General features: G+C 43.8%; 1 protein-coding gene across 5 annotated transcripts in view; it reads right to left on the bottom strand.

The window, feature by feature from the left end:
* LOC115104279 (RNA binding protein fox-1 homolog 2-like) overlaps positions 1 to 19,115 on the bottom strand; it is a 41,103-nt gene that overhangs the window by 4,230 nt on the left and 17,758 nt on the right. For 2 of the 5 annotated variants that reach the window (XM_065006566.1, XM_065006564.1), the window contains exons 3-10: positions 15,685 to 15,882; positions 15,400 to 15,570; positions 14,924 to 14,977; positions 14,290 to 14,382; positions 2,884 to 2,971; positions 2,697 to 2,750; positions 2,420 to 2,564; positions 1,082 to 1,127 (exon numbers count right to left, since the gene is read on the bottom strand). In XM_065006566.1, coding sequence (XP_064862638.1) covers positions 1,082 to 1,127; positions 2,420 to 2,564; positions 2,697 to 2,750; positions 2,884 to 2,971; positions 14,290 to 14,382; positions 14,924 to 14,977; positions 15,400 to 15,570; positions 15,685 to 15,882 — 849 coding nt within the window. Of the gene's footprint in view, positions 1 to 1,081; positions 1,128 to 2,419; positions 2,565 to 2,696; positions 2,754 to 2,883; positions 2,972 to 14,289; positions 14,383 to 14,923; positions 14,978 to 15,399; positions 15,571 to 15,684; positions 15,883 to 19,115 lie in introns of all 5 variants that reach the window. The other 3 variants (XM_065006565.1, XM_065006563.1, XM_065006567.1) reach the window with 2 other exon arrangements.

Raw genomic sequence — 19,115 nt, 5'->3', positions numbered from 1 at the left:
AACCCCGAGCATTCCCCTGGAAACCTGCAGTACAACTAGTGACAGGACAGAGGGAGGGGGGCTGTGAGAGAAGGTAAGGGGGAGAGAGAAAAGGTAGACCTATGCCTGTAGAGCATGCAGACGTGGATCAGCATGCTTCGGAGAAGAGTCCAGACCGGGAAGGGGTTGGGGACAGGCTTTAGTAATAAGAAACCGTGTTCTCCTCGTCTTTATTTTCAGCCCCACAGGGCACTGCTGCTACACAGATAGAGTATCTTCCAGCTCATCTCTGTACCTGTTCCAGCTATGGATGTTACTCAGCATAATGGATGTGGTAACTTCCAATCATAAGAAATGGTGCTGGGAACATTGGTGTTTGTATGAAATAAGAGGCTCTCTGCCAGTGACTTCAAGACAAATACAACTGCCACCTTTCATGTCATCACTGCCAGCAGTCTACCTTTCAGGGACCAGGTTATCTTTGAACAAACTGGCAAAAACACACGCTGTTTAGTAGCTTAGTAACAAACCCCTTCCCCACAATCCACCTGTGCAGATGTCAGTGAGTTAGTAGGAAAATGAAAAGCAAGTTACCGTTTCAAAACAACATCAAAAGATCATAATCACCAGAGGGATAATAAAAATACACACTGTGTTTGGTAATGACCCTACCTGAGGCAATCTGCTACTAATGACAGAGTCCTGAAACACTATTCTATAGAGAGAACAGAAACAGCCATTGTCAACCTGGACACACGCACACACACACACTGACAGACACGCGCCCTGACACAAGCGCACACAGAGCGGCCTGGCTACTCATGTTGGAACCCCGTGTTACAACACCAGACTACAACACCCTCTGTTACAGTCTGTCTTCTGGGAAAACTCAGACCCACAGGTGTGATCCCAGGCAGCGGTGGAATGGTAAAGTACAGAGTGTAACTATTAGCATAATTCAACATAGGAGCTGTGTGCATGAAACGGTCGTTTTTTTCCCAGTCACATTTGGGCAGCTCTGTGCAGCGCAATTAATTATGCACATGCAGAAACGCACAGAGAGAAAGGAGAGAGAGTCGTGAGGGAGTGTGAATTTACTTACGTATAAGTCTGCAGCTCCATAAAACCCACCATCCTGATACACCACGCTACGAGAGAAAGGCAGACAGAGGAGATGGCAGACAGTGGAGATGGCAGACAGAGGAGATGGCAGACAGAGGAGATGGCAGGTGAAGAGGGGGGTGGAGGGAGGAGATAGGGAGGGACAAAGGAGGGAGGAACAGGAGCAGAGGAGATGGCAGACAGTGGAGATGGCAGACAGAGGAGATGGCAGGTGAATAGGGGGGTGGAGGGAGGAGATAGGGAGGGACAAAGGAGGGAGGAGCAGAGGAGATGGCAGACAGTGGAGATGGCAGACAGAGGAGAAGGCAGGTGAAGAGAGGGGTGGAGGGAGGAGATAGGGAGGGACAAAGGAGGGAGGAGCATAGGAGATGGCAGACAGTGGAGATGGCAGACAGAGGAGATGGCAGGTGAAGAGAGGGGTGGAGGGAGGAGATAGGGAGGGACAAAGGAGGGAGGAATAGAAGCAGAGGAGATGGCAGGTGAAGAGAGGGGTGGAGGGAGGAAATAGGAAGGGACAAAGGAGGGAGGAGCAGAGGAGATGGCAGACAGTGGAGATGAAAGGGTCAGTGTGTACAGTGAGATGGTCCAAGACCAAAGTGGCAGGAATGAAAGCCAGTGTGGAGGAAAGTAAACAGGGCGATGATTGAGGGGAAAAGTGAACGGACAAGGAGAGAGATAGAACAGTTATTTCACACACATGCAGCATGCAGAGGAAATACACTTCCATTTATTTCTTCCATTACTGCTGAACCAAGTGATATTATCAACATGAATGTATTATAGGGTACCATCCTCTATCAGCATCCCCCAGGGAGAGGGAACAGAGGCCCATTTACATTGACAAGGTCCTGGACAGACAGAGGACAAATCAGCCAGTCGTTTGTTTGAAGTCAGGCAGTAGTGGATTAAATATGGAAGAGCCATTTCCTGCAGCACTAGTTAAAAAAAAAAAAAAATCCAGAATATTGCAGTTGCATTTCCAGAATATTGCAGTCCACAGCAGTTGCATCCCCATTAACCAATTGGCACAGCCCAGCAACATGCAACACAGTACAGTTTCTCTGTGAGTCAATCTAGTGGAATTATTGGAACATAGAAAAATAGGAAGAAAATGTGTCTGGTGTTTGTGTGCAGTGTGACGCAGAGGATCAAATGATTGTTCTGCTCAGAGAGAGTTTGTGTCTGTCTATACTACAAACTAATGACATTACACTTATTGGTATTTATAGTAAAGTCCTGAATTTACTGAAGGAACGTATATAAACATCATGTTAAGTGTGTCCGTTCAGAGGATGGATTCTGTAGTTGAATCCCTTACCCAGGGTAGGCAGGGAGGGCAGGCTGCGGCACCGCCGCACGCACAGCGCCGTACACTGGCCTTCCCCGGCCCCTAAGGTGAGCACCACGGAACGCAGCTGCCGTGGAGGCTGCCGCTGCCGCAGACGGGTAGGGGAACCCCGGAACTGAGGGAGAGGGAAGGAGAGAGAGGGTATGAACATCCAATGCCTGGGGGCACTATGAATTAGGGATGCTTAAATTAAGTCAGATTTGGGTGAAATGAAGGGCATGAAATCTAAGAGGAAGACGAGGTTTACCTGCATAGAGCTCTGGTCCGTACATGGCCTGCACCATTGGGCTTAGCTTCCACCCTGCTGAGAAGCAGAGAGAAGGCAGAAACAGGAGGGTTTCATATAGATAGGGGATACACAGTGAGATGGGCAGCTGACTAACAGTTAGTTAGGGATCATAATGAGGCTAATGGAGTAGTTTGCATCTGGTTACCATATGGCAGGGTGCTAAGGGCCTCTCCGTTGGGGTAGGGGCTGACCATCTTCTTATTGGTCATCACCCTGGCCGTGGCATTGTTAACCTGGGGAGTGGGAGGAGGGACAGTGAGCACAACGTTTGGCCCGTTCTATTCAATTGAGGAAACACACACAAACACTGACACAAAAGACAATCACACAAGTGGACCAATATTAGACATTTACACGTGATAGCAATTGCTTAAAATAAAGCATATCTAACTCTGAATGTGTGAATAATACAATGGTAATAACACTCCTGCTGTCTAAGGTCAACAGACCATTTGCCAAGAAGATGGTGATTGTGTGTACACATACAGGGAGGCCACAGTTACAGTCTGCTCCCCATTCACCATCGCTGGATCATTCACATCAATACGGTGGTGGGTTTGATGCATCACATCGTTAACTCCTCCCTGCCAGGCTGCCTCCTCCTCAGCCAGTTATACGACAGCTGACAACATCGCTTATGATGAAGTAGTCTCTGCTCTCCCTGGCGGTGTTTGTGTGCGCGTGTGTACATGAGTGGGTGGAGGATTGTTAGGGGGGAATCTTAGTCATGCAATTAAAGTGTTCTGCCCAAGAGGAGTGTAATCGATGACTCATTGTGGAGACAACTAGCTACACTGAGGGCCAGTGGTTGAGCCCAGCGGTGAGAGGAAGAGAGATTTATAGGTAAGAGAAGAAAGGAAGAGATAAGGTGGAGGAGAAGAGCTGGGATACGTGGCACTGCAGGAGAATAATAATATGTGTTTGCAGTATGCAGGTGTGTGAACAAAGACGGGTATTTCTGTCTAGTGCTGCGCCCGGCTGTTGAATCAAGATGGCTGCTAGCTAGGCTAATCCCCCCACTGAACTTCAAAGGGCCATATTAGGCTCCCTTAATCGTTATCCATCGCCTTTGATGGGGTTTATGAGAATGACTGTTGTGTCGTGCAATTTCACAGTTTGAGTGTGCCGTCGCGCCATGTCAAACTTTGTTGTGAGCTACTAATGAGCTATTGGCCAATTGGAGAGCTTTGAGACTTCTATGTGACGAAGTTCCACTTAGAAGGCCATTATGGATTCAGCCACCTTCAACACCCCACTAGTCATACTCTATCACTGCAGCCCTCATTCAAATGGAAATGACAATTACCTCATTTTCCTTCATTGCAAATGAGATGGTCAGCCTTGAGTGATTCAATTAGCTGACATAATTGTCCCTGTGAGTGAAGACACTAAAATAAAACGAATAAATCAGCCTAATGAATCAGATTAATGCTGATAATCTTTTTACATCACAGCATTCATATCAGGGTCATTTATAAACCTCGATTTTGAGTGTGATAACTGGGCAATGGTTCATTTCCTTATGTATAGTTAGTGGTGTGTCAATACCAGGGGAGGTAATGCAATTTGATCAATCTCACCGAGAGGTAAACATGCAAATCAAACAGAGACCAGTGAGAAACACATCTGCATGGGTTAATAATAAACATTCAACCCCATCCCAACTTAGGACACAAGCCCACAGCAGTACCAATAGAACTGGACCAAAGAAACCCAAACCGCCCCCAAATGAAACCAAACTTGTTGGGGTTAACCTAAAAAGAAATCAACATCAATACATAAAAAGGGGGAGAGAAAGAGGGGTGCAAAAAAACATTTGTTGGACAAAATTAATAATTTTATAAGACAAAAATTATACGCAGCCAAATATGGGCGCATCACATGACCAAGAGTGAGAATAAAGAACCAAAAAATGTAATTCAGCCAATCAGCAAGCGTCGGATGCAGCATAGAGACCAATCAAAACAATCGCAGCACTCCCATATCAAACGCATACAGAGACAGATGGAACAGGTAAGGAGTTCAGGAGAGGGATGCAGGTGAGAAAGAGAGAGATAGATACAGAGCCAGTCCACATACAGAAACAGGGAAACACAAAAATGGTGTAAGGAAGAGAGAGACATCGTCTACATAAGCAACAACAAAAATCAACAATTATTTTTCAAAAACAAAAATAACAAATACCAAGGTGCGTCATTCAAAAAAAGCAATTAGATTCTGTGACCATTCTCCCAAAAATCTCACTAAGTTATATGTGGAAGGAATAGAGAGACAGAGTACCAAAGGATGGAGGGAAGAGAGAGAAGAGCAATCCTCATACCCCAAAAAAAGAGAGAAATCAAATCATACGAGACACTGCCAGGCATTATTACTGTGTGTCACGAACTAAGACCATTACACAAACTAATACACACACACACACACACACACCATTCAATAAAGGAAAACCAAACCAAAGAGAAGTTAAAAAAGGACAGCAAAAGACAGACCAAAGGATCAACCAGTTAATCCCAATGTGTTTATATATAGTTATCTTTCAGAAATTAGGCTACTCTATAAAGGAATTCATACATTCTGTTCTGTGTGCTTTAACTCCTGGTTGTTAATCCCATTACTACACTCACTACAGAGAGGTGAGTTATTGCTGTTAGAAACTTTATTGATTGAGTATTCTCTTAAAGTGCATTCCATAAGATGCCCTGCTACTGCTCACAATTTGAACTTCAAAATCCTCAAGCTTCAAGAGCAACACGATTAACGCTGCTTATCATTGTGAAGAGAAAATATGGACAGATGGATGAGCTATCTTTTCTAAACAATTGCAATTTCACCTACTCCTGTAACAGATATACTTACTCCCCAGTGGGTGGGCCCGTGTCCACCCCACAAATGCCTGTGCCCCTGTGTTAATCTATCGGTTTCCATGAGTGATTCTCCCTGAAGTTTCAAAATGTGAAATACATAAGCATATACACTTTAGTGCAGAATACGTTCACATTTAGAACACAGAAAAACACATAGAATTAGGGTTTAGAATACTAGAATTTACATTGATATTTTTATGATAGGATAAAGGTGAGCCATTTTGGTCAGGGAGTTGGTCAATTGTGGTTTGCCAATGCTGTGATAAGATGATGTAAAACAGGGCTGGGAAACTGGTGGCCGCAGCCCCCCTTTTTGAAGGCCCTCGGATATACTTTTTTTTTTAATTGGGGGGGCAACTCAGTCGGGGTCACAACTTACTATTGCGAAGCAGAATACACAAGATGCAATTTCAAAATGTTGTGCATCAACTGTTTTCATCTTCTGTCAGTCAAATTAGCCCATGTCAGCTAACATTTTCTATATTGGTAAATTATTCTAGCAGCCAGTTATCCAAACTTATAGTAATCAAGGTCGAATTAGAGCCCAGGGTCCCCATTGATTTTGCTAGTCAGTCTCACAGGTATTATATTAAAAACTGTAAAAATCGCTCTCTACCTTATGGCAAAATGTGTAGAATTGCACATAATTAACTCGAACACTAAAAAGGATGGCATGAAATTTGTTCTAAAATTTGAAAATCTTCTCCCCACCCCATTGCACGTAATCTTTTTTTGTTGTTGAATGCAGTAAACTAGCTCTAAAAGAGCAACATTTTATCTCTACCCCATGGTGCCCATCCCTGACATAAAATAATGAATTTATATGCCCTGTATGTTTGTTAGCTAGCAATCCAGCCAGTTTTAGAGGAATGTTCCCATAGATTTTTGTATTTTTATGAACTGCCAATATGCCAACATTCCATTTGATCAATGCAGTCAATCCACAGCCATTCACTGGCTGAAATCAGTTGATAGGACTTAGACAAGTTGGAAATACAACAAGTACTGATATTATATCATAAAAGAGCACTCAACTGCCCATGAAAACAAACATTTTTAACATGTATGGTTTACATACATATATTTTAGATGATATTTATACAGAAAATTGGTATAAACCTTTAAACTGTATTTATAATTATATCACAATATTTTAGGTTAACAATAATTGATTACACAATTTCTGATATATCACATGCATTACTTTAATTTTCCATCATATGTAAATTCTGGATTACGCCTCAGCTATTAATTCCAATTAGACTGGATTTCTCCCTGACCAATATGGCAGCCATTTTAACCCCATTCTAGAACTTTGAGGGCTTATGAAATTGCCCCTCTAGTAATTGAATAGGATCTCTATGGAAAAACACACCATGTTGTAGGAAGCAATACTGTGTTCTAAGCATGTCCATAGAATTACCATTATATGTGCAAGTGCAAGTTCAACTTGATTGAGTTGATTCATTATTGTACCATCTAAATCAGCATAACTGATGGGACGTGTTTGAAAATGGTAACTGTAATTTCTGTACTACTTTCTGTGTGCCTGAAAGCAGACGAGCCACATTTGTGCATTAGGATTTAAAACTGCAATATGTAACTATTTGGGCGACCTGACCAAATTCATGTTCGCAGGCAATATTAACTAGGGAAATTGTGTCAATTCTCTTGCGTTCAGTGCAAGCAGAGTCAGGGTATATGCCCCACGAGGGCCATATACCCTGACTCTGTAATTGCAAACAAAGGTTTCTGTACCAAGTATTAAGTTCTGCTTTTCTGATGTATCAAATACTTATGTCATGCAATAAAATGCAAATGAATTACTTAAAAATCATACAATGTGATTTTCTGGATTTTTGTTTTAGATTCCGTCTCTCACAGTTGAAGTGTACCTGTGATAAAAATTACAGACCTCTACATGCTTTGTAAGTAGGAAAGCCTGCAAAATCGGCAGTGTCAAATACTTGTTCAACCCCCCTGTATATGAAATACAAATGGTATAGAGAGAAATAGTCAACGCGTCACAATTCCTATAATAACCACCAGCTTTCATATGTTCTCATGTTCTGGGCAAGGAACTTAAACGTTAGCTTTTTTACATGGCACATATTGCACTTTTACTTTCTTCTCCAACACTGTGTTTTTGCATGATTTAAACCAAATTGAACATGTTTCATTATTTATTTGAGACTAAATAGATTTTATGTATTATATTAAGTTAAAATAAGTGTTAATTCAGTATTGTTGTAATTGTCACTATTACATCTATCTATATATATATATATAATTTTAAAAAAGGTATACAAAATGACAAAATAATAATAAATCAGCCGATTAATCTGTATCGGCTTTTTTTGGTATCAGTATCAGCGTTGAAAATTCATAATCGGTTGACCTCTACTTCAAACATCTGAAAATACAATATTTTTACGTTATTGAAAATATATTTCTCAGCGGTTTAAATGGTACAATGACTCTCTACACTACAGGTCTGTCAAATAAACAGAGAATTAGGCTATAACTATTCGAATTTTAGCAACCAGGAAATGGCAAAGCGATTTCTGCATATTGCACCTTTACACAGGCCCTTCCATGAATCTGAAACCCGCCCAACACTAGAGACAAAGAAAAGTTATAATGACAGATTTATTTCCCCCTTAACACTGACTGAAGCAGCTGAAAGGATGATAACACAATTGAACAGGAGCTTCCCAGAGAGCCATGGGTTATCATCATTACTGGGGATAACAATTCATTAGGAAAAATATACATACAATGAAGTATTAATCAAATGGGTTCTGGTAAGCCATGTCATTGCAGAGAGGAGGATGATTAAACTTGGACATTCCGGGGAGGTGTTAATGAGAGGAGGGGAGGGGGGTGGATCCATTATTATTACTAGTTAGACCAGGCTGTCAATGGGCTGTGTGTCTGTGTGTGTGCCTCGTCACTGCTACCTTCCCTATCAATGCAGGCCCCATCATAACAGGGACTTATACTCTGGATAGCTGGGAGATCAGAACAATGCTAGGCTACCATACTTCAAATGTATTGGTAATATACAAAGATGCTGTGGACATAACTAAAGCATGCAACTACTGTACGTCTTGCTCCCAGCATCTACTGCCACTGAGCTAATTGAAAGATTGGAACTACCAAATTAACGGTTCCTTTAGAAATATTCAAAACAATGTGTGATTTTTCATCTACTGCCTTTTTCAAGGGAGGGGTGGGGGTCAGATCAGCGAATATGTCATTTATACACAACTTACCGTTGCCGAAGAAACAGCGTGAGGACACGCGAGTGGTTACCGTGGAGACTGACAACACACAGAAGTCATCAGGGAAACAGAAAAAATATAATAACAAATAAATAAACCAACAAACAACCCAATAAATTAAAATTAAAATCCCCCCAATGTGAAATAAAATGGGGATAATAGTTGAAAGCAGTGATACAGTTTTTGAGAGAGAAAAATCATCCAAAATGAGTTTCTGCTCAATGCATGAGCATCTTTCCATTTCTAGAGACACACGGACTGGAGGGGTGCTTCTTTCAACGTATGCAAATTATAGTGGTCATAAGATTAAGGGACACAAAAACCAGGTCGACCACTTTTATATTAAGAGATTGGCTTAATTGCGTCTAAAAATATGTCTCCCACAGTCAAGAGTGGCAGTAAAAATACTTAAGTGAAATGTAGCATAAAATGATTCTTAGTCAAAGGCGACGTGGGCAGGATTCATATTTTGATCTGCAGAGGGGGGTAATTGTATAAAGAAATTACTTTGGAACATTTAGTTCCACCATGAATCACAACAAAATAACATTAGAATTAAAAAAATAAAGATAAAAAGAGAGAAGGATGGGGTAAGGGACTAAAGACGAAAATATAACATGTGAAAGGACATACAATGAGAGGTATTACACACACAGGTGCACATATACAAGAGGGTGAGGACTGGGGAGTGTCACACAGGGACAGAGGACTGGGGAGTGTCACACAGGGACAGAGGACTGGGGAGTGTCACACAGGGACAAAGGACTGGGGAGTGTCACACAGGGACAGAGGACTGGGGAGTGTCACACAGGGACAGAGGACTGGGGAGTGTCACACAGGGACCGAGGACTGGGGAGTGTCACACAGGGACAGAGGACTGGGGAGTGTCACACAGGGAAAGACATAACAGTAGAGAAACAAAGGAAGACAAACATGACTGGCTTGGAGAGAATGGGAGAGTGAAGGACAGAGAGAGAGAAAGAGAAGGAGAGAGAGAGAGAGAGAGAGAGAGAAAGAGAAGGAGAGAGAGATGGAGCAGCCTGTGGTTTTGGAGAAAGAGGGAGGAGTGGAAAGGGAACAGTTCATACTCCCTGTCCCCTTTTCTTTTGCCCTCCTCTCACATAAACACACACAACCATACCAATCCATTCACAAGTTCACCTCTTTTTCTCTGTCAATCATGCAAAGTATCTGAAACAAGCAACAACCATGACTAAATCCAAAGCTAAGCCCAGTTTTTCACAAACAGCCCATTTAGAGCAGTAATACAGTTCTGGGGAGCAGAGTGATCACAGCCTTCTTTTGATTTGAGCCAATTCACATCTAAAGCTCAAGTAAAAGAGCTGGTGTTGAAAAAGGATCCAAATCAATGCCTTTTCAATGAGGTTGACACCGAGGTGGAATGTCAGGATTAAACATCCAGTCTGATTGGTTTTCTTGGAGAACATGACCCTTTTCTTTAAAAGACAGACAGAACTGTTTCAAATGGAGGCTGTGAGTGGTTTGCCACCTGCAGTAGTGTAGCGTACATCTATCACTGAATGAGAACGGATCAGCCATGCAGGATCAGGTGAACAGTTACAGTAAGTTAGTCCTTATCACACCCAGCTCTCTCTTTAGTCAGAGACTCAGGCTCATGCAGTGGTGACATGGTTGGTCTCTGAGTGAGGAGCTCTCCTCTCTGCGACCCTGTGTCTGATGAGATGCATGCAGACTCAAGAGCACCAGGAGACGAGACGTCGCTCGTTCTCATTACCACCACTACTGAGGTGATAGACTGCACCTTCATATTCTACTGCATTTAATGTCTGCCTAAAACTCTGCGCCACGGAGCAATCACTTCCCATCACACCAACACATCAACAAGAGCGGCATGCGGTGAGAGAGACACACCTACACGTTCAATACGCTGTTACTACTACAGTACTTCAGGGTGGGAACTGTGGTGTGACAGCACAGTGACAAGACTTACAGGGCTGTATCCGTCAAATGTCGGGGTATCCCACAGTCAAATGTCTTAAATGTCACTTTCAATACATCAATGTGATGAGTTGCTTTGATGGATATAATTGTTACTGCCTGGAAATTGATTAAGCGTCTATGGCAGGACTCTCCAACCCTGTTCCCGGTGAGCTACTGTAGGTTTTCACTCCAACCCTGTTCCTGGAGAGCGACCCTCCTGTAGGTTTTCACTCCAACCCTGTTCCTGGAGAGCGACCCTCCTGTAGGTTTTCACTCCAACCCTGTTCCTGGAGAGCGACCCTCCTGTAGGTTTTCACTCCAACCCTGTTCCTGGAGAGCTACCGTCCCGTAGGTTTTCACTCCAACGCTGTTCCTGGAGAGCTACCGTCCCATAGGTTTTCACTCCAACCCTGTTCCTGGAGAGCTACCGTCCTATAGGTTTTCACTCCAACCCTGTTCCTGGAGAGCTACCGTCCTGTAGGTTTTCACTCCAACCCTGTTCCTGGAGAGCTACCGTCCTATAGGTTTTCACTCCAATCCTGTTCCTGGAGAGCGACCCTCCTGTAGGTTTTCACTCCAAACCTGTTCCTGGAGAGCTACCGTCCTATAGGTTCTCACTCCAAACCTGTTCCTGGAGAGCTACCGTCCTATAGGTTTTCACTCCAACCCTGTTCCTGGAGAGCTACCGTCCTGTAGGTTTTCACTCCAACCCTGTTCCTGGAGAGCTACCGTCCTGTAGGTTATCTAGCACACTCGATTCTAATAATGGTTGAAAAGCCAAATCAGGTAAGTTGCAAATGGGGTTGGAGCGAAAACCTACAGGAGGGTAGCTCTCCGGGAACAGGGTTGGAGTGAAAACCTACAGGAGGGTAGCCCCCCCGGGAACAGGGTTGGAGTGAAAACCTACAGGAGGGTAGCTCTCCAGGAACAGGGTTGGAGTGAAAACCTACAGGAGGGTAGCTCTCCAAGAACAGGGTTGGAGAGTCCTGGTCTATGGGGTGTGATGTCAATGTCTTTAGTTAGAGTGCTTTTTGTGGAATACCCTTTGATATGAGGAGGACACACACAGACTGATGGAGGAGATGCATGGTGTGTGTGCAGACATAGACACACACAGTAGTGTGGAGTGAAGACACAAACAGCAGGAAGACAAGTGAATCGGACCACTTACATGGGTACATTGGACGCGCACGGGAAACTGACTTCTTCAAAGCGCAGAGTTTTATTCCAGACAAAAAGAAGTACACTTCGATGTAATAGAATAGGCCACCGCAGAGATCAATACTACACTCTGTGTAGAACCAACAGCCATGCACACTTAGGGTTCCAAACGGACTAGCTAGGAGAACAATCGCTACAAATTCCCATGCACTGACAGACTTTAGTCAACAACATGAAATAAATTATTGAATCCAATCAACAGCGATTGCCTTTTTTTGTTTTATGGATAAACAGACCTTCATAAAAGTAGTAAGGCATTTTTAACTTTGAGAAGATGTCATGCTAAACAACCAAAAGTCCACATCACTATCACCAAAATCATCTAGTCTTAACAAAATAGCCGATATAAAAGACATGCAAGAAATCCCAGACTGTCCGCACCAGCGCTGCAGTGACAGCCATGTTACAACACCATAGTATTATCATGCACACATACTTCCAAGAAATCCCATGCAAAAGGACAGCAAACAGAATATTCACACTCCTGATTTCAAAAACAATCTGGTAAAATACTACCATGGTATATCTTTCAGAGTTTCCTAAGCAAAACAATGTGTTAGGAAACTGAAAGACATACTACGGTAGTATTTTAAGCAAAACAATGTGTTAGGAAACTGAAAGACATACTACGGTAGTATTTTAAGCAAAACAATGTGTTAGGAAACTGAAAGACATACTACGGTAGTATTTTAAGCAAAACTATGTGTAATCTAAGCCTAGTACGGGACCATTAAAACATCTAAACATTCCTCATGTCAGAACATTGCCTCTAAGCTTAGCCAGTTTTAAATTAGCGTCTTCACATGTTAGAATAACAGCCAGTAAAAAAAAGAAATGAATAATATATAACTGAAATTATATTACCAAGGACAAAGCTAGGGTTGCAAACAACTTCTAGGAGAGAGAAGAATCGTCACATAGCAGTGCCTCAAAGGAATACTGGGCTTTTCCTTCGCTGTTGAATGAGTATATAAATACAGAACAACCTTTATTTGCCCTTAGTCTGTACGGCTGTTCTATCCCATGCACTAGTCAAACACAGACAAACCTGATGACAGACACTCCTGTTGACCCCATGCAGATTACAAAGGCCTGGCCACAGCTTCAGAGAGATCAACTACTGTCACACATGCAGCAATGATAAAAGGTGAAGGGGAGAGAGAGAGAGAGAGACAAACTTCCTTACAATTAAAGTGATAAAGTTCATGCATGAAATAAGAAGATACTCCAAAGGCTACAGACACAGAGGTTACAGAACCACCAGGGCCAAACAAATAGGTTGTTGATTTATAGAAGTTTAACTGATGTGGGTTTTCATTGGGCTCCATCAGTATCCATTCAACTTGCTGATTGACTGAAGGTGAAATGTAGGGTTTATAGACCATTGGATGCAGGTGTCATTCAGAACCAGATGTTTGAGAGCTGACAGATGAAACCCAAGCGGGTCCAGCCATCACCATCATGCAGGACACAACTACCACAGTTAACCACAGCAAGGAGGCAGGAGCCCATGCAGAATCGTGATTGGCTAAGAACCTGGCTTAAAATAGATCTTCTCCAGAGATGGGCAGGATATCACTGGCACGCAAACGGACAATATTTCTAAGAAAAACATGCATCTTCTCAGCTTCTCCCCAACCCTGAAACAGTCACATACGAGCCAAAGCTTCATTTTAAAAAATGATAGTGAAAGGAGGGAGCTAAATATGAAATATATGGCGTAGTTATTTTACAGATGGAGAGGAGAGCACTGTGCTGCATGCTGGAGGCCAGGAGCCATAAGCTTGTCACTAGCACTTTGCAGCACGGGGGGAAAAAAGGAACATTCTAGACTAGGAACTAAGATATGATCAACCTGGCTACAATCGGCCATGCATCATCGTCTCATCACGCTCTCCTAATGTCCCGCGGTTCCAGCAACAGAGAAAGATGTTTTAGATTGTATTTTGAAATCAAAGCAGTGGAAGCTATAATAAGAAATGGTGCAAGACAGGACCGAGACCTAAACCATTTAGAGAGCGAAAACTTCCCAGCATGCCTTGAGGTTTCAACTCCCCCCCCGCCCCAAATGAACCAGGAAACAAGACAAACGCTCTGAAACCATCTGGGGGGTACCAGCAGAGACCACATCAGAGCAGGTCAGTGGAAAAGGATGGCAGCTAGCGGAATCAGTGTACAGGCAGAGGAACGATGGTAGAAGGAGGGGATGGGTCAAATTACCTCTATCTTGCGACCTTCCACTAGCGTGCCGTGAAGCCTTTCCCGGGCTTTCTCTGCGTCGGCGCTGGTCTCAAACGTGACAAAGCCAAAGCCCTGGGGTAGACAGACAGAGGGGAACGAGGCGCACCACAAAGACAGCGTAAGGAGAGGGCTGGAAGAAACATATCAGTTGTTCTCTAGAAAATCAAAACACTTTGATTTAGCTAGTTTTACTAATTTCATTACACATTTACTGAACAGGTACACAGTTATAATCACTGGTTAATACTGTTGTTTGTTCTAGAACTGATATACGGTGGTTACTGATTAGTGAAGGGTTGGGCAAACGGAATGTCGAAATTCAACAGAGGACTGCACAGATTTTCTTGGGACCGGTTTGCTTTTCAAAATCAATTTGCAGTTATTAGAAAATATATAGGTCCATTATAATTTTGACTTACTTTCAATCTAGTTTCAGACGTTCAATAGTGGCCTGGAGTGGTTTTTAACCACAATACTACCCTGTTGTTTATACTATCAGTGCAGGTCAGTAGGACACAGTGTGTGTGGAAAATGTAGCATTGAGACACAGTGAACTTTTTCATCATAGTGTCCACAGTGGTGGGACTGAGGACATGTTTACCATCTCACTCACCTTTGAGCCCCTCTCATTGAAAATGATCTCAACATCAATAATCTTCCCAAATTGCTGAAAATAAACAAAACACAAGAAATTAGGATACAAACAAAAACTTTACTTGCATTATGTACTCAGTGTAATTAAATTACAATCAGGGGTGAACTACACCTGCAGCTCACTAGGAGGCAGTATTGTACCAAAATAAATTCAATCAAATTGCACTTACCTTCTATTGTCTATTTTTCTATCCCTTTGTAAGTACACGCCTTCCTTTCCTCACTCGTTCACTAACTACTGACTACCTCTCTGTGGCTCTCATGGCCCTGTGATAGAGTACATCAAAGGACATGAGTGTTCCTCCCTTTGTGACTGTCTGGCCCTTTGTTCTTCTCAACACCCAGTCTGACACCAACCATCAATTAAACAACAGGAGGGTTAAACTGATTTACTCCTCATCTCAAAGTGCAGCAAGGAAGTTCCCAGATTCTTACCCCAAACATCTGCCTGAGGTCAGGGTCTCGGAAGCGGAAGGGGATGTTGGAGACGTGAAGTCGTTTTGGGGTTCCTTTGGCCTCTGCGGAGTCAGCCCCAGATACTCCTGCTAATTCTACTGCCACGCACTGCCCCACTCCATCTACCTGACCTGGGGACACTTCTGTCTGCTGGGGGAGAGAGTGGAGGGAAAGGGAGAGGCTGATAAATGGAATAAACGTAGTAGTTATGAGCATTTTTGGGACAAATGCAGAGTGAGCAACAAAACCAACCACAACACTCACCGGGGTGGGTAAGATGTTGGAAGTGGTGGCTGAGCCATTTGTTCCAGCCCCTGAATCCGAAGGCCCCTGTCCACCAGCACCAAACAAAGCACCGACAAACTCTGTCCCCAGGCCATTCTGCGGAGGGGGTGGTGGAGGGAACACGGAGAAGGGCGGGGGCACCAGCCCCTCCTGGCCCCCCGTTGAATCTTGAGAACCCTGACAGAGGAGAAGACGGGGTTAATACTAGTAGGCATTACTGTACTGTACCGTGCAGATGGAGGGCAGGGAGAGACTAGAACGAGGGTTAAAAACACAGCTTCAATTTCACCCTCCCTCCTACTCTCTCTCCCTCTCTCTCTCTCCATATCTCTGACAGCAGAGCGTTTCAGTCAGCCTACCATGAAATATTCACTGCAACCACATCTATTATTGACAGTCACAAAATCTGATACACACATTGCTACACAAGCCTGCTCACTATCCATGTACACACATATCCAGAGAATATTTACAACAATGAGTACCTGTTATACCCCGTGAACAGATACTGTTATCCTTTTTAGTTACACTTGATATGAATTGATATCAGAACCAGTTGAGTTGGGAGACGGCTCCAGGCCATTGCCACAGCACTGTTACTATACTGTCTTCATGATAAGCCCGGTAATGGACTGTAGTGCCGGCCGGTCACGATTTAAAAAAGGTGTCAGTTATGTGTTGTGGTATGGTGACGCTGTGATATAGCACTCCTCAGTCACACACTCAAGGACATCCTGTAATAACTTCAAAAACACCCCAACTGTGTTCAGAAAGAGCAAAGCCTGTAGGGGGAGGGAGGAATGGGGTGGGGCGCCATTTTGTTTCAGGCCATGAAACTGCTTCGTGGCCTTCCAGGCGTGATGACAGCATCCAATACCATTAAAACGGGCCAGTCAGTCAGCCGGCCAGCCAGGCCTGGGCGAGGCAACACCCAGGCTCCAGACAGCCTTTTTAATTACCAGGGAAACTAAATTGCAGGGCAGTAAAGCAAATGAGGATTCACTAATCCCAGAGACTGCAGACTTCTCATCTTGAAACGACAGTGGAAAGAACCGTCCCGGCTACTGTTAAATCCCCACTACTTGATAAGGAGGACTGAGCTCTCGGTTCTGTGCCTCCAAGATAACGAGTGCAACAAAAGTAGGTTTAATTCAGAACAGGGTGGAAAACTGTTCTACTGCTATATTCCACCAGCCTCTCCTTATGTATTCTGGTCCAGATGAATCGCTTATGAGGCTGACTGCAAACTGCATTCATTGCAATGTCATTAACTTAATAATACCAATAGCACATAAGTCCTGCATAAAACAGGGAGGACGATTAAATGAAGGAGGACGATTAAATGAAGGAGGATTCCAAATAGGTTAAATGGACTCCCTCCTGTAAAGACATGTCATCCATAAACATGTAGAAGCCTGGAACCAGGAAGTAAAGGGTGCTTCTCATCATCTGAGTCACAGTGACCAAATCCAAATCTGTGTTGGAGGCTCAGAGGATGGGGGTGGGGTGGAAGCGAGGTGGGTGTTTCTAACAGTACAGTATCTCCATCATGTGAGTACTGGAATGGATATTTAGGCTACTCACTGGTATCCACTGAAGGATGGACAAAGCTAAATAGTAGAGAGAAGGTAATGGCTGAGGGCTGGTAGCACTCAACCCATTGGCCAACTGGACATTCCTGCCACACTCACTGAGAGGTAACAGTAACACTGCCCTAAATGGCAGTATCTCACACACAGAGCAGGAGAGGAGGGAGAGAGAGAGGAGGGAGAGAGAGAGGGGGAGAGAGAGAGGGGGAGAGAGAGAGGGAAAGAGAGAGAGAAGAGGAGAGAGAGAAGAGGGAAAGAGAGAGAGAAGAGGGAGAGAGAAGAGGGAAAGAGAGAGAGAAGAGGGAGAGAGAAGAGGGAAAGAGAGAGAGAGAGAGAGAGAGAGAGAGAGGGGAGAGAGAAGAGGGGGAGAGAAGAGGGAAAGAGAGGAGGGAGAGAGGAGGGAAAGAGAGAGAGAGGGGGAGAGAGGAGGGAGAGAGAGAGGAGGGAGAGAGAGGGGGAGAGAGGAGGGAGAGAGAGAGGAGGGAGAGAGAGGGGGAGAGAGAAGAGGGAAAGAGAGAGAGGAGGGAGAGAGAGAAGAGGGAGAGAGAGAGAGAGAGAGAGAGAGGAGGGAGAGAGAGAAGAGGGAGAGAGAGGAGGGAGAGAGAGAGGAGGGAGAGAGAGAAGAGGGAGAGAGAAGAGGGAAAGAGAGAGAGAAGAGGGAGAGAGAAGAGGGAAAGAGAGAGAGAGAGAGAGAGAGAGAGAGAAGAGGGGAGAGAGAGGGGGAGAGAGAGAGAAGAGGGAAAGAGAGGAGGGAGAGAGAAGAGGGAAAGAGAGAGAGAGGGGGAGAGAGAGAGGAGGGAGAGAGAGAGGGGGAGAGAGAAGAGGAAAAGAGAGAGAGGGAGAGAGAGAAGAGGGAGAGAGAGAGAGAGGAGGGAGAGAGAGGAGGGAGAGAGAGAGAGAGAGAGGAGGGAGAGAGAGAAGAGGGAAAGAGAGAGAGGAGGGAGAGAGAGAGAAGAGGGAAAGAGAGGAGGGAGAGAGAAGAGCGAGAGAGAGAGGAGGGAGAGAGAGAGGAGGGAGAGAGAGGCTATTATAAAAGGGAGTCATGCTGTATTGCAAAAAGGAAAGAATGAAATCATTTGGGAAAAACGTATTAAAAACGGAAACTGAATGATCTAATTGTTTACATATTTCAAAAGACGGGGGGTGTACAGTCAAATTGTATAATATTTCACAAATATGTATAATTGTATACGATATCATATATATCATAACTCACTAGTAAGCCACTAGGTGATGTTCAAAGGCAATGCAGGAATGAATATAAAATAGTCTAAGCATAACAAATCTCATTTGACCACAAGGTACCCTTTCAAAATAACTTCAGATGTACTGTTCTGCATGAACGTATAACACAATATTAAATGCACCATCTGAATTACGATAAACTCTGCATCCCTCTATCTCTTCACACACCACGGCAGTATAGTACAGAAGTGTTACCTGAGACACCATAGGTTTTTCCATACACCAGGAGGACCGGGGGGGAGAGAGAGGGCTTGCAATGTGGGTCAAAATATTCAGCGAACGTTGCGAGAGTGCATGTGTTAAAATGTGTGCAGTGACTGCAGCGTAACGAAATAATTTGAATTCAGTTGCACAGTACAGTAGACAGTCAGTGAAGAGTGTTAGTAGACTGCAGTAATCTCTTTAACCTGCTAGTTACACTAATCCCAATCCGTGTATCATGAATGAATAACTGAATGACCACTATTAATCTAATCTACTGTGACGCATTGCTTTGCATTAAATATGCCGCCTCTTCCCCCCCCTCTCTCTCCAATGCAGTAGTACGCTCCTCTTCCTTTTTCTGCAGCTGAAGAA

Source organism: Oncorhynchus nerka, linkage group LG21 (assembly GCF_034236695.1).
Source record: "Oncorhynchus nerka isolate Pitt River linkage group LG21, Oner_Uvic_2.0, whole genome shotgun sequence".
Taxonomy (NCBI): Eukaryota; Metazoa; Chordata; class Actinopteri; order Salmoniformes; family Salmonidae; genus Oncorhynchus; species Oncorhynchus nerka.
The sequence above is the reverse complement of the archived record's forward strand: the minus strand, read 5'-3'. Positions and strand labels throughout refer to the sequence as shown.